The sequence below is a fragment of the Gobio gobio genome (assembly GCF_949357685.1).
Source record: "Gobio gobio genome assembly, chromosome: 18".
NCBI classification, from domain to species: domain Eukaryota; kingdom Metazoa; phylum Chordata; class Actinopteri; order Cypriniformes; family Gobionidae; genus Gobio; species Gobio gobio.
In genome coordinates this window covers 44,421,345-44,441,373 of record NC_137111.1, presented here as the reverse complement: position 1 = coordinate 44,441,373, position 20,029 = coordinate 44,421,345, and the positions used below count along the sequence as shown (strand labels likewise).

General features: G+C 39.4%; 2 protein-coding genes across 8 annotated transcripts in view; both read left to right on the top strand.

The window, feature by feature from the left end:
- ate1 (arginyltransferase 1) overlaps positions 1–20,029 on the top strand; it is a 121,750-nt gene that overhangs the window by 28,148 nt on the left and 73,573 nt on the right. For 4 of the 7 annotated variants that reach the window (XM_079842175.1, XM_079842173.1, XM_079842174.1 and 1 more), the window contains one exon: positions 1,021–1,149. The exons of the other annotated variants lie outside the window; for them this stretch is intronic. In XM_079842175.1, coding sequence (XP_079698301.1) covers positions 1,021–1,149 — 129 coding nt within the window. The remainder of the gene's footprint in view (positions 1–1,020; positions 1,150–20,029) is intronic. 7 annotated transcript variants of the gene reach the window in all.
- On the top strand, positions 12,395–19,499 carry LOC307142542 (uncharacterized protein; the record flags this gene model as incomplete). Its single annotated transcript, XM_079843511.1, has 2 exons — positions 12,395–12,612; positions 13,011–19,499. The coding sequence occupies exon 2, from the start codon at positions 13,299–13,301 to the stop codon at positions 19,497–19,499; it is 6,201 nt and encodes a 2,066-aa protein (XP_079699637.1). The 5' UTR covers positions 12,395–12,612; positions 13,011–13,298.

Genomic DNA, 20,029 nt, shown 5'->3' with positions numbered 1-20,029 from the left:
CTGTGTTTAATCATTAGTGCAGGAAGTCATGTGTTCTCGTCTTCTCTACAGTTTGCATTACTAGGAGGACCAGGAAGTGGTTCTTAATCAATGAACAGGTTTTTTGGACACAGTAATGTTCTTCTAAAATCGGTTGAAATGCACAACTAAACTGCATTATATGCACTTGATTTCTCTCAATTATATTATTGGGTGAATCGGATTTAATATTTTGGGGCATGCTTCATAATGGGTTCATAATATGTTAATACAAAGATATGTTTTCATGAGAATCACCCTTTCATAATCTATAATCTTGTCTTGCTGAACTCATGCTGAATATCACCCAAACAAACAAAGGCTGTAATGTGATGAATGTCTTTTTCATGTGTTATTTTATCTTATTCTTTTTTTTTTTTTTTTTACACTTTCATAAATGTTCTCTTCATTTGTTGGAGCGTAAGCATAAGGACCACTGATTTGCAGGCATATGAGTGAATTTCATAAAAAAAAAAGAACAAAAAAGTGTGTGTATGTATTTTACATCTTTCAAAAAAAAAATCATACTCATTGTCATCATATTTCCATTACTGTAATAGTCTTTTTTTCAATTATTGCAAAAATATATTAATATATACATTTTTTACAATATTTTTTGCTGTTACACATGAGATGTGGATGTTATTTGTCTTAAAAATGTCATTTTTGTCACAATGCAAAAATATGTAAATTACAAATTAACAAATTAGCTTTATTTTCATTTATGCCAAATATGATTTCATGTTTCTTTCTTTCAATGTTTTTTTTCTTCTTTTTTTGTAAAAACATGTTCTTGACCCGTTTCATGAGATTCACCCATGTGCTTTAAAGAGAACTGCATGTACACCTTTTTTTTAATTCTGTTTCCATTCCAAATCATAAGATGTTCCATGCTCACTGTTCTCCTACAGCGCTGTACTATTAACCTTTTCTTGGCTTGTTTCTTGGAAAGAATCTGTCATTTTCCTGTTTAACCCTCTGATGCTCATCCTCATGTTGAAGGTGAGGCTAGTGCGCTCCAGCCCTCCCAGTCCACAGTTCAAAGCTACGTTTGATGCCTCATACCAAGTGTACAAACTCTACCAGATGGCCATTCACAAGGACCCACCTGACAAACCTACCGAGAGCCAGGTCAGGGGATCCAGAGCTGAGGGGCTTTCTCTTTCTAGCCATTGAGCACATTTGATATGGCCATGCTCTTACTTTGATCTCTGAACCAACTCATATTTTGAGGATTGTGACATCAGCTTACATTTGTGTATATAAGACGTTCGACAAGAACAGGGGGATGCATGTGTGATGCATGGGACAGAAAGGGTTCCAGATGGGTGAAATTGTGAGGTAGAGAGCACGTTCACCTGGAAGCAAAAAAATCACCGTGCACTGACTTTAATGAGCAGTGTTTTAAAACGGCAGTGAGGAGGAAGAAACCAAAAGCAAGCAGACAGGAAATGAGGGAAGGCTAAAGCAGCAAGAAATGAAAGAAATGGACGCAAGCCATGGAAACTCTGCGAAACAGTGTGAATCTAATCCTGAAAAGAGGGCGAAAGAGAAATTGCAAGGAAATGAGGAAAACGCTCCTATCCGCAGAACTGTGTGGGCAGTGTTTCTACAGGTGCCCGTGTAAAACGAGGAGTTTGTTGCTGTTAAGATGTTTGGGTTCTTACACAGTTATTTTACCTCCTCTTTCCTCTTCTCAAGCCAAACAAGGAAACCGCAATTTTAGTCAAACAGCTTCTTGTAGGTAGTGCACCTTCATTGAATGTTCTGTTTGTTGGCTATTTAAAAAGTGGCATTTTATTACTGTTTATGTATAGGTAGGAAGGGCAGGAAAGGATAAGCAGTATAAATAGGAATGCGAATGGGAAATTAAATCTTAAATTCACCCCAAAATAAAAATTCTGTCATTAATTACTCACCCTCATGTCGTTCCCAACCGTAAGACCTTCGTTCATCTTCGGAACACAAATTAAGAAATTTTTGATGAAATCCGAGAGCTCTCTGATCCCTCCGTAGACAGCAATTTAATCACCACTTTCAATGTCCAGAAAGGTAGTAAAAACATTTAACCATTGTTAAAATAGTCCATGTGACTCCAGTGGTTCAACGTTAATTTTATGAAGCGAACAGAATACTTTTTGTGCGCCAAGAAAAAAACAGTTTACATTGGTCAGCATCCCGCTTGCCATTTGGTCATTGGTTTACATTACATTGGTTTACATTGGTCAGCATCCCGTTTTACCATTTTAACAATGGTAAAATGTGGTGCTCACATGAACAGCATCGGCCAATGGTAAGCCGTCGTTCTGGCGTAGCTCTGATGTATCTCGGAAGCGCTGGGCTCAACAGCATAGGAGACTAACACAGATGTGAAGAAATTGTTGAATAAAGTCGTTATTTTAGTTTTTTGCGTACAAAAAGTATTCTCGTCGCTTCATAACATTAAGGTTGAACCACTGGAGTCACATGGACTGTTTTAACAGTGTTTTTACTACCTTTCTGGACATTGAAAGTGTTAATTAAATAGCAGTCAATGGAGGGGTCAGAGAGCGCTCGGATTTCATCAAAAATATATTAATTTGTGTTCTGAAGATGAACGAAGGGCATATGGATTTGGAACGACGTGAGGGTGAGTAATTAATGACAGGGTTTTCACCATCCCTTTAAACCTTCTTCCCTCAAATGAGCACCACAGCTTAATGTGTCAAAACACTTGAACCACAACTCTGACTATTCTACAATTTTCTTTGGGAAATTTGAGTAATTTGTATACTAATGTGAGAAATTACAATCGATTAACATCCTCAGTGTTTCCTGTAGTAGCGCCGAAGCTAAATCAGCAACACAACAGCTTAACAGTTTCATAATTTATCATATTTAGCAGCTTGTCTGAATGTAATGTGATGAAAGAGTGGGCAGACAGGGCACTGTGAAATGCATAATGAATGAGAGCGGTGCACATTGCTATTTGCATGATGTAACGAGCATATGCTCCCTAATGGCTCTTTTGTACTGTAATGAGAAGGTCAAACTTATTGTAAATCAGTCTGAATCAGTCGGAGACATGTTTTTGTCGCTCAAATACAACCAGGATCTCAACTAGGATTGTGACTGGAACATGAGTTTATAAAATGCAACTAGAAAAACACTTTGAACAGTTATTTTACTAGAATAGAGAACATCTACCCTAGAAACAAACCCCTAACTCTATGTATGACCCCCCTCTAGCATTCCCATTCATTTCAAAGGAGCGTTGGCGACTTCCGGCGACTCAAACGACATTAACAGTTGGTGACAGAATGTCAAGCGACGAGAGACACGCAACAAAAGTTCAGAAATTTCAACTTAATACAAATAAGAAGCGAATTTTGCGAGCCACAAGGAGTAGACTGTGAAGCTCACGTCACCGTCTCGAGTGCAGGCAAGACAGGACAGAGTTCAGGAGCAATTTCACTGTTTTGTATTATTTGACCTCATTCATGGATATAATAAAATAATGCGTGGAAAAGAAACTATCGGCAGATTCATACATTGATAATTTGTGTTGTTAATTATATGATGCAGTGAGCAGTTCAGCACTGCTGCAGTTCATATTACAGTTTCCCCTGCATTATGTTTATTATTAGGAACAAGAAAATTTATTATTTGTCAAATTCGAATGATGTTTTAGTCATTTTTGACCAGTATGAGTGAGTTTAATCGTTAATGTACACTGTAAACCCGAATAAGTTCCCAGAACACACAATTTTTTTTAAGTTGGATAACTTAAGTCACAATTTTCCAGAACTTAAAAGGTTGGATTACCTGTTACTTGTACCTTTTGATAACAGTTAAATTAAAGTGCTCATTTAGCTAAACTCAAATATTTGCAGTTAATATGACTTACAGTTTTCTGTTAAGGCAACTCAATTATTTTCAGTTATTATAACAAAGTTTTGAGTTTTCACAGAACTTTAAAAAATAAGTACACAACCACACCATTTTATGTTAACAAAACTCAATTTGTATTGCTTTGTGTTGTCATTGCTTTAAGTACACGTTAGTAAAATATGTTGAGTTTGTTTACTTAAAAACATGTGTCTCAAACTTTACATTTTGAGACAATTGAGATCCAGCATGGTTTCAATCAGAAAAGCTGAATAAGTTATAAAATAGATTGTATGTTAAGTAGTTTGACCTCCTGTGAGATTTACTCACACACAGACATCAAGAATCAGCCAATGAATCTCAACCATGGTGACACGCTTCGTGTCGTAATGCATTATGGGAGCCATGGATGAGTTTGCATGATGCACCCAGAATGCATTGCGGCATAAATCATGTCACCATTGTTGAGATTCATAGGCTGATTCCTGATGTATGTGTGTGAGTAAGTCTCGCAGGAGTTAGAAGTGCTTATTGTGTGATGTGTTAAACCGGAGAACAAAACTTATGTACACATTTTAAAAATCGTTTAGTTTATAGTAGGCTACATTAAACTGATGACAATAAAAATACAATAAATAAATAAAATAAATACATTTTGTCTTCCACTAACGCATTTCAGTTTGCCCCAATTAAATTGTTTTAATAGGCTATGGTTGTAATTAGAGCCCGACCGATAAAGGATTTTTAAGGCCGATACCGATACAAATATTTGGTCACTTAAAAATCCGATATTCCGATATATCAGCCGATATATATAAAAAATAAAAAAATAAAAAAACAGAAACGCGTAAAAAAAAAAAAAACAGATTTCCCTTATACATCAGTTATTTGTAGTTATTCATGATCCCTCAGCCTCTCTAAAATAATATGATAATGCAGTTTAAAAATAAACTTGTTTGTTTTATTGTTACAACAGAACAGAGGAACATAAAATATATTAAAGTTCTGATAAATAAAATGTATAAAAATACAAACTTAAGATATGAAACTTAAAGTCGTTTGGACGAAAACACAATAGGCTAACAAAAACAAAAAATCAAAGTTACCAGTATTAATAGATGTGGTAAGCTTTATAAATATAACTTTTAGCAAGACTGGAAAAAAAATATTCAGTTAAGTTCTAGAAGTTCTGATAAATAACAACAACAGCAAAATAAAAAACTATATACAGTATAAATATGAGCCACCTTATAATTACAATGTCAACTTGCTTATCCCTTTACATGCACTTTTAATTCTATCCATCAAGCTACCACAAACCATTTTCAATCATCATTTGCTGCCTGCCTTCTAAAATCTACTACTTATGATGATGCAGTAAATCCATTATTTGACTCGTTAATGCAGCGTCTGAACGAAGTCACGCACTTTCGTTCACTCTTCACGAGCCTAACTTACGATTTACAATGCAGAGACTGGAACTACAAATATACTAGTTATAAATACAGTAATCATTACTTTATTTAGGCAGAATAAGTTTGTTGTGATTTCCAAGGCGCATTAATGTTAGCGGTCTCCCACTGATAGCCATGGCATTAGCTAGCTTTGTGGTTAGCGTCTATGATAAGTTATAATTTAGAAATATGTATACTTTTTCAAAATAACGGGCAGGGGAGAGATGATACGTCTCATGCTGTCAAACTGTCAGACTATTAAAGAAATACATTTTATTCAGTCACATTGTCCGAGGTAAAATAAGTCAGTCAACTGTAAGTTTACCTAGCGTAATTACCAGCTCTCTTGGCTTACATGTAACAGCAAAACTGGACTTGGCAGTTACAAATTGTGTCATGTTATTTGAGTTAAGAGAACTGATGGGGATGTTCTTTTAACTGTTATTCAATTCAAGCAATGTATGTCTCGTTGCCAACTTACATGCATTTCGCGGATGATCTGTGTTGTGAATGCAGCGCTCAGAGCGCTGACGCTCAGCATGACTCTGCTGGATCAGCTGGTGGTGTTGCCAGCCGGCACGTTGTAGAGCGCCCTCTGGTGGACAAACTATGAAACGCCAACACTCAATGTGTTTGAGAGGCGTTTCGTCCGGTTTTTTTATTTTTAAAAAAATATTCATTTATCGGCCATCATAAATGCCGATACCGATAGTTTGGAAAAAGCCTAATATCGGCCGATAATATCGGCCCGCCGATATATCGGTCGGGCTCTAGTTGTAATTTATTTGTTATGATGGATTTTACTTATTTCAGGGTTCCTACGGGGTTTGGAAAAGTATGGAAAAGTATGGAATTTGATTTGAGTAATTTCCAGGTCTGGAAAAGTATGGAAAAAATAAATCCGAGTATGGAAAAATATTTATGTTTCCAGACTATTGTCCCTATTTCATTTTCTAAATATAAAATTAATAATTTCTAAATGTATATAATAAATATATACACAATCGTTTTTTTCAATGAATGAAAAACTTGTAGCCTAGCTATGGCAGTAAAGGTCAGACCTGTGTGTTCCTTCCTCTTCTCAGTTCAACAGTGGTTAACACAGCACTTCGTAGTTTGAGAAAGCAAGTTGGGTTTAAGGATAAAACCGAGTCGATGGTGGAGTTCTTAAAGGAATAGTACACCCAAAATGAAAATGTGTAATTTATTCACCCCCATGTCTTTCAAAACCATAAGACTTTATTATATTAACATTTTTAATATTTTAAATCTGAGAGATTTCAGTCCCTTTATTAAAGGACTTGTTCACCCCAAAATGAAAATGTCCTAATCATTTACTCACCTCAATGCCATCCAAGATATCCATGCCTTACTTTCTTCAGTGAAAGATGAGTTGGTTGCCATTTTGGAAGGCATTGGGGTGGGTAAATGATTAGGACATTTTCATTTTGAGGTGAACTAATCCTTTAAATATCTTCATGTGTCCAAGATTTCCAAGATTAACAAAAGTCTTATTAGTTTAGAATGACATGAGGGTAAGTAAATTATGATAGAAATTAAATGTTTGGGTAAATTAATAACCCTTTAAAAAAATTGTGACTGATTTAGCATTTTGATCCTTAAGGTCACAAAAGGCAATATTTTAATATAGGATTTCTAAATATTAGATAGCCTACATAGAGGTTCTGACTCAGAGTGTAACAGACTTGTCGGTGCCGATAGCATTGTGGGTAAGTGCGTCGCCATGTAGTGCTGTTGTGCTTCGGGAGACCCGAGTTCGAGTCCTGCCTCATGAACTTTTCCCAATCCCGCCCCCCTCTCTCTCCCGCCTTACTTCCTGTCTAGCTACTTTCCTATCCTAATAAAAGGCAAAAACGGCAATACTAAATCTTTAGAATGTAACACTTGTTAGCAGTTGAATTTGAAAACATTTTATCAGAACAAGTTAAATATGGTCGGGAAAATCTGTAGGTAGTCTGGAAATTCGAGTCTGGAAAAGTATGGAATTTTGAAATGAAAATTGTGTAGGAACCCTGTTATTTGGTTAAGCACTTTGAGATTTTATTGTATTTTAGCATGTGCTATATAAATTAAGTTTATTTTTTAAATCATCTCTATTTGAAACAACAGAAATAACAGGACTTCATTATTCTTAGCATGTAATTACTTAATTCTATTAAGTTGTATTTAATTTATGTTTTTAAGTTATGCTTACTTATTCACAAAAAAGTTCCATTTAATCAAAAAATATTAGTTGAAATTACTCAAAAGGAAGACCATGTTACACCAACTTGAAATAATTAAGTTAGTAGAACTTTTTCTAAAACTTTGAGTATACACTACTTAATCTATTTAATGAATATGAACATTCGGGTTTACAGTGATTTAATGCACTGCCACTCTCCAACAGCAGAATGTTACTTTTAATTCTTTTAAACCTAATTCCTAGTCAAATTAGAATCTTAGTTTTATATATCACTTATGATTGCGTTTTCTAAAGAATTGGCCAGCCGTGCAGTCTACCAATAACATTAGAGCAACAGCACTGGAAACGCCCCCAAGCATCTCACAGTAGAGACTAGCGACATGCAGTGAAAAAGTCAGTGTGAATGGGTCTTTACTTGCCATTTCTTTGTAATTATTTGTAAAAATCTACTTGTAATTTTGGAGTGAAAAGAGTTGCAAAGTAGCTCCTATGACCAGAAGAACCAGGTACGCTTCTGCATTCTGTCCTTTCTAGGGTCGCGTCTTGTGACATCACATCCTGTATTTGGTTTGTTTAGATGTCTTTACTCTGTGTTGCGTTCATATTTCAGTCGATCCTCACCAGAGTTCGTTTGGCGGCGGAACGAGACCCATCTTTTCAGGGGTCCGCTTGTTGGCAGCGTTCACACTTAACCAAATGAACCGCACTAACAGAGCAAGTGTGAACATACCTTAAGTGTTTTGCTCGTAATGTTGTGTCTATCTACATTCATTGTGCCTGGTGTCGTCAGTGTATATTGCACGATGAAAAGAATTTATAAGTATATAGTACTTGCAGAAATATTTTACAGTGGCCTTCATTCGAAGACTTGATCATTGTCTTGATTGGCTAATAATTCACCTGTGTTTTGGTAGAGAGTGAATCAGGACTGGGTGAATCTGTTGAGATGCAAGCGGTTAATACTCTTCTATTGTGTTGTTTCAGTCTTGGACTGGGCCAGGCCGCATACACACTCCCTGCTCTGTGAAACAGCCAAAACTCAATTAGAGGTCATAAAAGAAGCAACATTCGAAGTCTGGGAGTTTGTAGGGAATCTTTACATTATTACAACGCTGTCGGGAGGATAAAGGGAGGCCAAGATAAATCAAATTTTATATAAAGAAGAAAAAAAAAGCTTTGGTGGTTCAGCTACACTGAACAATGTCAAACCAGGTCATGAATATAGTGAAAGTGTGTTTTCTTCTTAAATGTAATTGAGTTTGAAGGGTTTTTGAGTATGTAATGGGAGAGAGGTTGTGGTGTTGAGGATGAACCCGATGTCTAAAATCACCAAATCGTATACATTCTTGGTGCACACACTGCACGAATATACGAGTTTCCCCGCTGTTGTTGCGGACTAACTATCCTCCTTTTCTTTCTTTAAAAAAAAAAATATATATATATTTCTGGTCCTAATTAGGAGACGATGAGCACAGAAAGCGTTAAACGATCAATCCCACACCCAAAACCAGTAGTCCGTGGATGAGAGTCTGAAACAAGGACTGGTGGGACGTTGTCCTGCTCCACTTCACAGATGATGAGTGGAAAGAGAATGTCAGAATGACAGGACACTCATTTATGACACTTTATTCAACAGCTCATTCAGTGCATCTTTACGCTGTTTCTACGTCATTGCACATGCGCAGTTCTCTCCAGTTTAGATTTTCAAACCGATCGAGGGCTTTACATGTCCTCTCGATCAGATTACAAAAGGAATAAACCACCCCTTACAATCTGAATTAAATTTTAATCAGATCTCGCCAATTCATTCCCATTGACGTGGTTACATTTGACTTTTTTTTTCCGATTGCGCTTCAAGTTTGACTACAATCAGATTATTAGAGTCCATGTAAACGTAGCTCCTGTTGATGCTGAACTTGTTAAAATATCTGATGTAATGACAGAAATTTGAAAGAACCTATCACCTTCTTGAAACTTCTTTGTTACCACCACAGTCTTGCACTTGCATTGTGTTGATTTGTGCATTTACATTTGTAAACTTGGTATAGAAGCTCTTTCTAGCCTTGTTCGCTGTTAAGACGAGTTGGTACACAGATGCTGAGGGTGAACTGGATGTGGATCTTCTTGACATTCTCAGTAACCTGAGATAAGCCTTTGCCCCCCCTTAGGCCTGGAAACTGGCCCGGCTCTGCTAACAGCAACTGAATAAAGTCGTCAGAGCCGTCAGTCTCCCACCAGATTGTTTCCTGGTGCCATAACAGAGCTCTATTTATAGTGCGGAAGGTGTGCGTATGTTTGCATTAGCACAGCCTTGGGAGCATTATAGCCGAGGCGTTGCATTCAAATATCATGAGATGTGTATAAATTAAAATGGGGACTTTCTTGAAGTCACTGGTCTCGGTCTCTTACCCCATTACCCTCATCCATATTTTTCTTTTTTCATTCTTTACCTCCTTGTACTCTTTATGTGGTGGATCTGGCTCTGAAGAAAATGTGTTGCAAAGCTACTTTGGCAAGATTATTTTCCTTGTCTTTGTGAAATGACCTTGATTTATGTGAACTTACACTACCCTTGAAAAGTTTGGGTTGATAAGATGTTTTAATGTTTTTGTTAAGTCTCTTATGCTCACCAAGGCTGCATTTTTAAAAATTAAAAATAAATTAAAACTGTGATATTTTGAAGTATTACTACAGTTTAAAATAACTTTTCTAATTGAATATACTTTTAAAATGTAATTTATTCCTGTGATGCAAAGCTTTAGCATCATTACTCCAGTCTTCAGTGTCACATGATCCTTCAGAAATAATTTTAATATGATTATTTGCTGTTCTAGAAACATTTATTTTTATTATCAATGTTGAAAACAGTTGTGGTGATTTTAATATTTTTGTAGTAACCATGATCCATTTTTTCAGGATTCTGATAAGTGGAAAGTTCAAAAGAACAGCATTTATTTGAAATATAAATATTTTGTTTCATTATAAATGTATTTTACGGTCACTTTTGAACAGTTTAATGCATCCTCGCTGAATAAAAGTATTAATTTCTTTAATACAACTTACTGACCCCAAACTTTTGAATGGCATCAATCTTAAACATTGAATTAATTCTTAACATTACATCAAAGTCAGCTTTTGATGGTGAAGTTATACTTTTGGATGTTAAAGTAAGTTCTGAAATCTTGTGGAGTAAGTTTATGGGCTGATTAAGTAGTAGTTTTGTTGAAATCATTGTGAACACCCCTTTATTGTGAGTGTAAGTTCATAATTGGGACACACACACACACAGGCAGGGATTTCTGTTGTTGTAGTCTAATGTAGTGAGGCGTGACTGAGCTCCTACATGTGGCACTGATTTTTTTCTGCACAACAAATCCTGTAAAAACGGTATAATGGCACACTAACTAATTATATGGAGTACCTCCAGGGAGGATTCATACAGTATGTGTTTATTCTTACTAATGCCATCGTCTTGTAGGGTCTCAGACTTTCAATATTAATGTATGTTAATGTATGCATTTGACATTAAATGGTGCATGCCATTTTCCAAAATTAGCAGTTTCTCTTCATAAATCTCAGCTTCACTTGCATATATTTCAATGTACAAGAATATTGCCTAGTTGAATGAAGTATGATGTTATGTTATTACCTCTCTGACAGACGTAGGTTGATCTAAACAGCAGATTTCATGGTCCATTAAGGGCCATTCCCTAACGTTCTCTATGTTCTGCTTAATTTCAAATCCCTGCTGAGCCATTTCACTTCCTACTTTTGGTCAGAGTTCACCTTTTTGCTTTCACAAAAGGCAATTTTGGAACGTCTCAGAACAACATTTTTGAAGAAGGGCTGCAGAGAGAATAAAGCGTGGTGAAAGAAGCATGAATGCCTGTGTTTAACTTTTGTCATGTAAGGATATGGGTAGTTGACAAATAGCAAGTTTTCCTTTCAACATCAAGACATTCAAGGAGAAAAAATGTAGGACAGAACTTCCACCAGGAATTGATTGAATTGTGAAAAGTGTCTCTAATATGGTTGGTGGTTGTAGGGGAGAGGTTGAGAAGAGGGCTTGGTGATGTTAGAAAAGTTGTTTCGGAGACGGAGCAAATTGATTTGATTTCATCCTCATCCTATCCAGTCTAAGTAAATAACCAAGCAGGGTGTTCACTGCCAGGCTCCAGGAGATCAGCAAGACGACTAATGGAAATATGCATGGCTGCATTGCCCTTTCTCATAGAGCTGTTACCCACGGACCCCCACTGTTGAGCGCCTGGCAGCACAGGAGTGAGTCTTTGCCAGGTTTTACCCCCTGAATGACTCACCGCACCCCTCTCCCATATCCCATCTTTCTCAGTTCCACTTTCCCAACAATACGTTTCTTTGACACAACCGCCACAAATTGAGCCTTATTGCAATAGAGCCATTTGTTGATTTAAGTCGTACAGTTTTAAGTTTACACAACACAGAAACAGTTCTCTGAAAATTGTATATGTTCAAGAACATTTAACGGAAACAAAACTCATAAATTGTTTGGTTTTTGGATTTTTAGAACCGTTCTTGTTTCCAGATCCACATTCGCTGATAGTTCTCTAAACATTGCAAATGCAAAAATCACCATAATGGAGATTTTAACCGCTGACTAATTCTCTCCAACCCTCTTGTTGTCCAATAAGCAAAGCTGTTCACTGTTGTTTTGTAGCATTTTAAACCACAGGAGCCAGGTTTTGCCAGATTAAAATCAGACTTGGTGTGTGTGTGTGTGTGTGTGAAGCTGATAAAAAAGCGGAAAAGCGGAAAAGTGACGGAGAAGCGGAAAGTGACGAAGAGGGGCGGAGAATGCCGAGTGAAGGCGGAAGAAAGTGAAACTCACATGGCAGATACATGCACGCAGAGTTAGAGTGCAGAGAAAGCTGAAGAGACGCGATCGCCACAGTGAGTTAACGGCGCGAATTAAAGATGCAAGTAACTTCAACATGAAAATGGATGTATGCAGAAAGTTTAAAAGACTGCAGTGAGTAAAACACAAGACGGGAAACGCATCAGAAATTGGTCATCTCAGGGACACTGATGGTATGATAATATCTCTCTTTAATTATATGGAAGACTGATTATGGCTTAAATCTGTGTTATTTGATTATTATAATGGACAAAATAGAGAAGATTGGTTGTTATATCATGCTGTGTTTAAGTGCATGATGCATAGTTTCGTGTGTTTATAAAGAAATGCCATTTGTGTATTCAGAAGAACTGAAATAGTGACATATACCACTGGTACTTAAATAGTTCATGGGAAAAATGGTAATATTATGTTTGATAAGAAAGGAAAGTAAGCTTAAATATATAAATGAGCAAATTGAGAGACAGTTGTATTTGAAAAAATCTTTATTTACATTATGTTTGTTCACATTTAAAAATTTAATCTTGAGTATTTATGTATTCTTTTCTTTGTGTGTTGTTTTCTTTTTAAGGTTATCAACCTTATCGAATCATTGAGCCAAACTGTACAATTACTGTCTGACCTGACAAAAATTACTAAATACAAGAGCTGAAAAGTGATTTGGAGTTGTTCCCTTTGTCCCCTGTGGTTGACTGATGCTTTTGTCGAGTTAGAAGCAAGTACTGATGCAAAAATTCCCAGATAACTCGACAGTTGATAACCAAGTGTAGCAGCGTGGATGAAGAGATCAACGGCTCAGTAAAGTCCAGATAAAGTGTTGCTGACACAAAGGAGTTAAGTGAATAACATCCAAACTAAAATGGCTGAGGAAGCATTAGGAAAAACAGTCGATCAACTGAAAAAGGAGAGAACTTCTGCAAAAAGCAGTTTCACCAAGCAAGCAAACTTCATCTGTAGAGAAGCGCATAGGCTGTTAGAATCAGAGCTCAAGGAAGAATTTAAAAAGTTCTCTTTTGAAACAAGACATGTGTTTGAAACAAATGATGATTATAAGGCTGGGTTACTGGCAGAGATTGAAGCCAACCAAGAAGATGGTGAAGAGGTATTACTTTCAGCACAGCAGGAAGCTGACTTTAGAAAAACCATGGAGGACTGTGACGCGAGGTTTGAGGAAGTTAACGAGTTAGTTCAAGACAACCTCTGGAAAAGGTATGGAGAGAATGAGGTGTCAGCCGCTGTTTCTGAAGCAGAGAAAGCCTGTGAACGCACAGTCACCATACCTGTCGACGGCGTCGGCTATGAAAGCTATGAAGTGCAACTGAAGCTCTTGATGAGTCTGGTGAAAGAGGCAACTGGAGCTTTGTTAAGTTGGGAAAGATGGATTCCAGCAACTGAAAGAGAGCATCTAGATTGTCGTGTACGGAAGCTGAAAGAGTTTAGCAACGAGCTTGAAGCGAGAAAAGCTGAATTTGTGTGGGCTCGAAAGGCTGCTGAGGACGCTCGAGCTTCTGAAAAACTGGATGTAACGGCAAATGCAGCTCAGATCATTCCAGTAGTGAGAATCAAACCTACAAGCTTACCCAAGTTTAGTGGTAGTAAGAGGGATTTCTACCGTTGGAAAAGGGACTGGGAAAATCTCCAGAGACAGGGGGAGCCCACCGGGTCAGCGGAGGTTAAAAAGATCCAGCTCGTGGACAGCGTTGATGAGAAGATTGCCAAAGAGCTCAGATTGTCTTCTCATAACACTGCTGATGACGTATTCAGGGTGTTGGAAAACCGGTATGGAAATAAAATCACAATTGCCATGGAAATTGTTGAGGAGTTAGAGAGGATCCCTGCTGTGAGAGGAAATCAGACAAGAAGGGTTATAGAATTAATCCAAATGGTGGAAAAAGCCCTGGCAGACCTCACGGATCTGGGGAATGTAGGTGCGATTAAGAATCCACTTGTCATAAAGTCCATTGAGAGCAAGTTGCCTGAGTTTGTGAAAAGAGATTGGCTAGTCTATATGACAGATCCTGCAAATGGCATCACACCAGAGAACCACTTTGATGCACTATTAAAGTTCCTAAAGAAAGAAGAAGAAATTCTTGAGAAACTGGAACAGCTCAAAATCTCAGAGAGACCAGAAAAAGCAGAAAGAAAATCTGAGAGAAGCTACGCTTTTACCAGAACGACAAAGAAGATTTCTACAGAAAGCGGATGCATCGTGTGTGGAGCTGAGAAGCATAGAGACAAGATTTTCTTCTGCAGAAAGTTCAAAGAACTAAAACTAGCAGAGAAGAAGTCTATCATGAAAAAACTGGGAGCTTGTAAGAAGTGCTTGGGGTGTCATGAGGAGGATGACAAGTGCAGCGATAGCTACCTTTGCAAGAACAAAGACTGTAAGAAAGGACTTTTGTCAGACCACCATTACTTCCTTTGTCCAAAAGGGGAACTGAAGAACGTGAGTGAAGGAAAGGCTGTCATCAAAGATAGTAAGAAAGGAGGCAGACTGACAGATGAGCAGGAGGAATTTTTGGCTGAGCTTTCACCAGAACTTGCGGAAAGGTGCAAAAAGGCATTCACGAACAAAGTTAAGATGGTAAACTGCTCTGAGAACGATCAGATGGGATTGTTGAATGAAAGTGGACTGAAAGAGCTTCCTGTTATCATGATGCTGATGGAGGTCACCACGAATGCGGGACAGAAAATTGGCACTCTGATAGACCTGGCCTCAGATACGAATTATATTACCCATGAAGCTGCTGATAGACTCAAGCTGAGAGGTGAGAAAATTACCTTGGTGGTTCATGGAGTTGGCAAGATGGCCATTAGAGTGAGCACAAAAAGATATCTCCTCAGGATTAGAGTTAAAACTTCCAAGGGGACAGAGAAGGCTCACCAGTTAATCTGCTATGGGTTGGAGGAAATCGCCAAAGTACACAGGAGTGTAACACCAGAGCAACTTAAGAAATTCTTTCCTGAAGCGGATCTTGAAGAATTGAAAAGACCAGAGAAGATTGAGCTCCTTATCAGCCATCGAGAGGGAAGACTTGCGCCACAAAGATTGAAGATTGTGGGGGATCTCGTCTTGTGGGACAGCCCGTTGGGAAAAACAGTGGCTGGAGCGCACCAAGAGCTGTTGGAGATGGTAGACATGGCAGCATATGAGTCTAAGACGCATTTTGCTCGATCTATGAGGACAGCTGCAGTCAGGTATGAGGAAATCCTTGAGAAGGCTGGAGCTCCAAAGGGGAAAAGTCATGTCGCTGAAACAAAAAGTTCACTGACCAGTAATCAGGAGTTTCTTGAGTGGTGGAGATGGGACAGTATTGGAGCAGCCTGCGAGCCAAAGTGTGGTGGGTGTCGCTGTGGTAATTGCCAACCAGGAGGGAAGGAAATGACCCTTGTGGAAGAAAAAGAACTTGAGATCATAAGAGAAGGTCTTACCTATGTTGAAGAGGATTCTCACAGTAAGTCTCCACACTGGGATACAAAGTATCCATGGATTCAGGACCCATCTACCCTTCCATACAACAGAAGTGGAGTGGAAAGTGTTTTCCTAAGAACAGAGAAACAACTCAAGAGGGTGCCTGAGTGGCAGGGCATTTATGCTGCTCAAGTCCATGACATGGTGGAGAGAAAGGCAGCGACAAAACTCACCAAGGAAGTGATTGATAATTGGAAGGGCCCAATTTGGTATGTCAGCCACTTGGTGGCGCCAAATCCCCACTCAACTACTACTCCCGTGCGGCTTGTTTGGAACAGTAGCCAAAAATTCAGGGGACTGAGCATGAATGATCTTCTGTTAAAGGGACCAGATGTACTCAACCCTATCAGGGCTGTCTTGCTTAGATTCAGAAAGGGAGTATTTGCTGCTCTTGGGGACATTAAGAAGATGTATAATTCCGTGTGGCTGGAGGAGCGTGAAGTACACCTTCACAGGTTCCTTTGGAGAGATACTCAAGAGGAAGAAATAGGGGAGTACGCTATCACAAGGGTTAACATTGGAGATCGCCCTGCTGGATGCATTGCACAGTTAGCTATGCGTGAGACAGCAAGACTAACAAAGTTTGCTCACTTGGGAGAAGAGCGCAGAGTCCTTGAGGAGGATAGTTATGTGGATGACATCCTTACATCCCACAATGACCAGAAGAGGCTGAATGAGATAATAAATGGACTGGAAGAGATCCTGACAGCAGGCGGATTTGCGCTCAAGCCATGGATTCGGTCAGGGCAAAGTGGGAGGCAAGTGACTGGTGTGAAAAACCAAAGTCAGGTAATCGTACTCCCGAACCAGATGAAGGAGGAAGATAGCAAGGCTTTGGGCACAGGGTACTTGGTAGAGGAGGACAAACTCTACATTATGACTTCCATTAACTTCTCAAAAAGGAAGAAGAAGATGAGGATGGAACAAAACCTTCTTAGGGACGAAGTGAAACTGAAAACACCTAACCCTTTGACCAGAAGACATCTGCTAAGCCAAGTTGCCGGGCTTTATGACCCAGTTGGTCTTGTCACACCTGCCAAGAAAAAGGGTGCAATTCTTGTCAGGAAGGCATTCCAAGAGACAGGAAAAGGGAACTTAACCCGACAAACATGGGACAAACCCCTTTCTGAAAATCTCAGGAATGAAGCCATCAAACTTTTTGAGGAGTATGTGCAGCTTGGTCAAGTTAAGTTTCACAGAAGTCTCACACCAGTTGGTTGGAAAGGAAAACCATGGGGGATCACATTCTCAGATGGTAGCGACAAAAGCTATGGAGCTGTATTGTACCTAAGGTGGGACACAGATCAAGGGATAGATGTCAGACTAGTCGAGTCTAAGGCCAAACTAGCACCATTGGACCAGAAAGGAGATGCTGTAAAAGCTGAGATCTGTGGTGCAGTTTTCGCTGTACGTCTCAGGAAGTACTTTGAGAAGCATGGGCGGATGGAAGTTGAGCATTGGTTCCACCTGGTAGACAGTCAAACCGTGCTGGGGGCCATTCAACGTGATAGTTATGGGTACCAGACGTTCTTCGCAAATAGAGTCGGGGAAATCCAAAAGGCTGGACCAGTCAGTGACTGGTGGTGGATCCCAGGGGACTTCAATATCGCAGACCTCATCACAAGGGGGGGAACTCCTAAGGATCTTGATGATGATTCTGTATGGCAGAAGGGACCACAATTCCTTAGGCATCCTGTAGGAGAGTGGCCAAAGAAATCTGCTGCTGAGGTTGCTGCTGATGCCAGAGAAAGGGTTAATAGACTTCAAAGGAAGACATTCTCAGCAGTTCTGACGAGAGCTCAAACAAAGAAGGACCTGGGAGAAACAAGAGAAGGAAGTCTCAAAGTATCAAGCCCTATGGACCAAAGTAATTCAACCAACATCACTTCTGACCCAATCATCCATGAGAATGCAGGAGAATCAAAACTTGAGAAAAACTTACAGAGAAGTACACAAGGTGACTTGGTTGTCAAAAAACTGGTGAATGTAGAAAAATGTAGTAGCTTAACCAAAATAGTCAGAGTCATCTGCTGGGTATGGCGTGCCATACAGAAATGGTTAGGAAGTCGAAATCAGAAGCCAAAGGATGGAAAACAGAAAGCACCATTGAAGAATGAAACCAGAAAGACTGTGCTTACTGTAAAGGAACAAGAGGATGCATTAAGAGGGCTATTTCTGGCAACTCAGAAGGATGTGACTTTTCCTGACACTACACTTAACAGACTGGCAGTATACCGAGAACACTCAGGGCTCTTGGTTTGTGGTGGCAGAATTCAAATCTTCAATGAGGAAAAGGTTGCAGTTCCAATATTACCTGACACTGCATGGGTGTCAATGCTATTGGCCCAAGAAGCCCACAATGCAAATCACGAAGAAGTAGCAGGAACACTTCTCAGGATGAGGAAGAAAGCATGGGTGGTTAAAGGTCGAAGACTAGCCAAGAAGGTAGTAGACAGCTGCGTGATTTGTAGGAAAGCGAGAGAAAAAAGATGTCAGCAAGTCATGGGCGACCTTCCTCCTGAACGGACAGAACCAGCTACGCCTTTCGAATTCACAACCTTAGACTTGTTTGGTCCGTACGAAGTAAGGGATGAAGTGAAGAAAAGAGTCCGGCTCAAAGTCTGGGGGATTGTTTTCTGCTGCATGGCTTCTAGAGCTATACACACGGACGTTGTGAGTGACCAATCTACTGAAGGCTTCCTACTGGCCTACCAGAGGTTTACAGCCCTGAGGGGTCATCCGAGAAAATTGTGGTCTGACCCAGGCTCAAATTTCATTGGAGCTAAACCTGCTCTCAAAGAACTCTACAAGTTCCTGGATAATTTGCATAAATCAGAGCTAGAGGAAGAGGCTGCTAAACATGGCACTAGATGGTACTGGAAAATCCATCCCGCAAGCTCTCCTCATAGGAATGGGGCAGCAGAGGCCGCTGTCCACATTGTAAAGCGAGCCCTTCATAACTTGGGAGGCAATGGTATTTTCACATGGGGCGAGTTCCAAACCTTCCTCTACATGGCAGCCAATCTGGCGAACGAGAGGCCTATAGACGCGAGAACCCAGAGCAGGGAGGATTGCATAGAGTACGTCACTCCAAACTCTCTCTTGTTAGGAAGGTCAGGACCAAGGGGAGACCCAGGTGACTTTGATTTCGTAGGCTACCCCTATAGAAGATTAAAAATCATCCAGGGGGAAGTTAACAAATTTTGGAAGAAATGGAGTCAGTTAGCAGGCCCAAATTTGTTTGTGAGGAGCAAGTGGCACACGAAAGGACGGAATGTCGCAGTAGGGGATGTAGTCTGGTTAGCTGACCAGAATGCACTAAGAAGCCAGTTCAAGTTGGCCAGAGTGGTCAAAGTCAATCCTGATCACAAAGGAGTTGTCAGAGATGTGCACGTAAGAGTCTTTACACACTACCCAGTTTCAAGTATAAAACCCAACAAAATAAAAGCCAAAGACGAAAGGAAAAGAGTCACCAAATGTTTGACCAACAAAATTCCTGCGACCATCCTCCATAGAGATGTTAGACGGTTAGTCGTCTTGATTCCTGCAGAAGAACAGCCAGACAAACAGTCAGAGGAAAATGAATAGTGTGACCTACTTGGGTTCAAGAACCAGTAGGTCAAGTGGGAGGTGTGAAGCTGATAAAAAAGCGGAAAAGCGGAAAAGTGACGGAGAAGCGGAAAGTGACGAAGAGGGGCGGAGAATGCCGAGTGAAGGCGGAAGAAAGTGAAACTCACATGGCAGATACATGCACGCAGAGTTAGAGTGCAGAGAAAGCTGAAGAGACGCGATCGCCACAGTGAGTTAACGGCGCGAATTAAAGATGCAAGTAACTTCAACATGAAAATGGATGTATGCAGAAAGTTTAAAAGACTGCAGTGAGTAAAACACAAGACGGGAAACGCATCAGAAATTGGTCATCTCAGGGACACTGATGGTATGATAATATCTCTCTTTAATTATATGGAAGACTGATTATGGCTTAAATCTGTGTTATTTGATTATTATAATGGACAAAATAGAGAAGATTGGTTGTTATATCATGCTGTGTTTAAGTGCATGATGCATAGTTTCGTGTGTTTATAAAGAAATGCCATTTGTGTATTCAGAAGAACTGA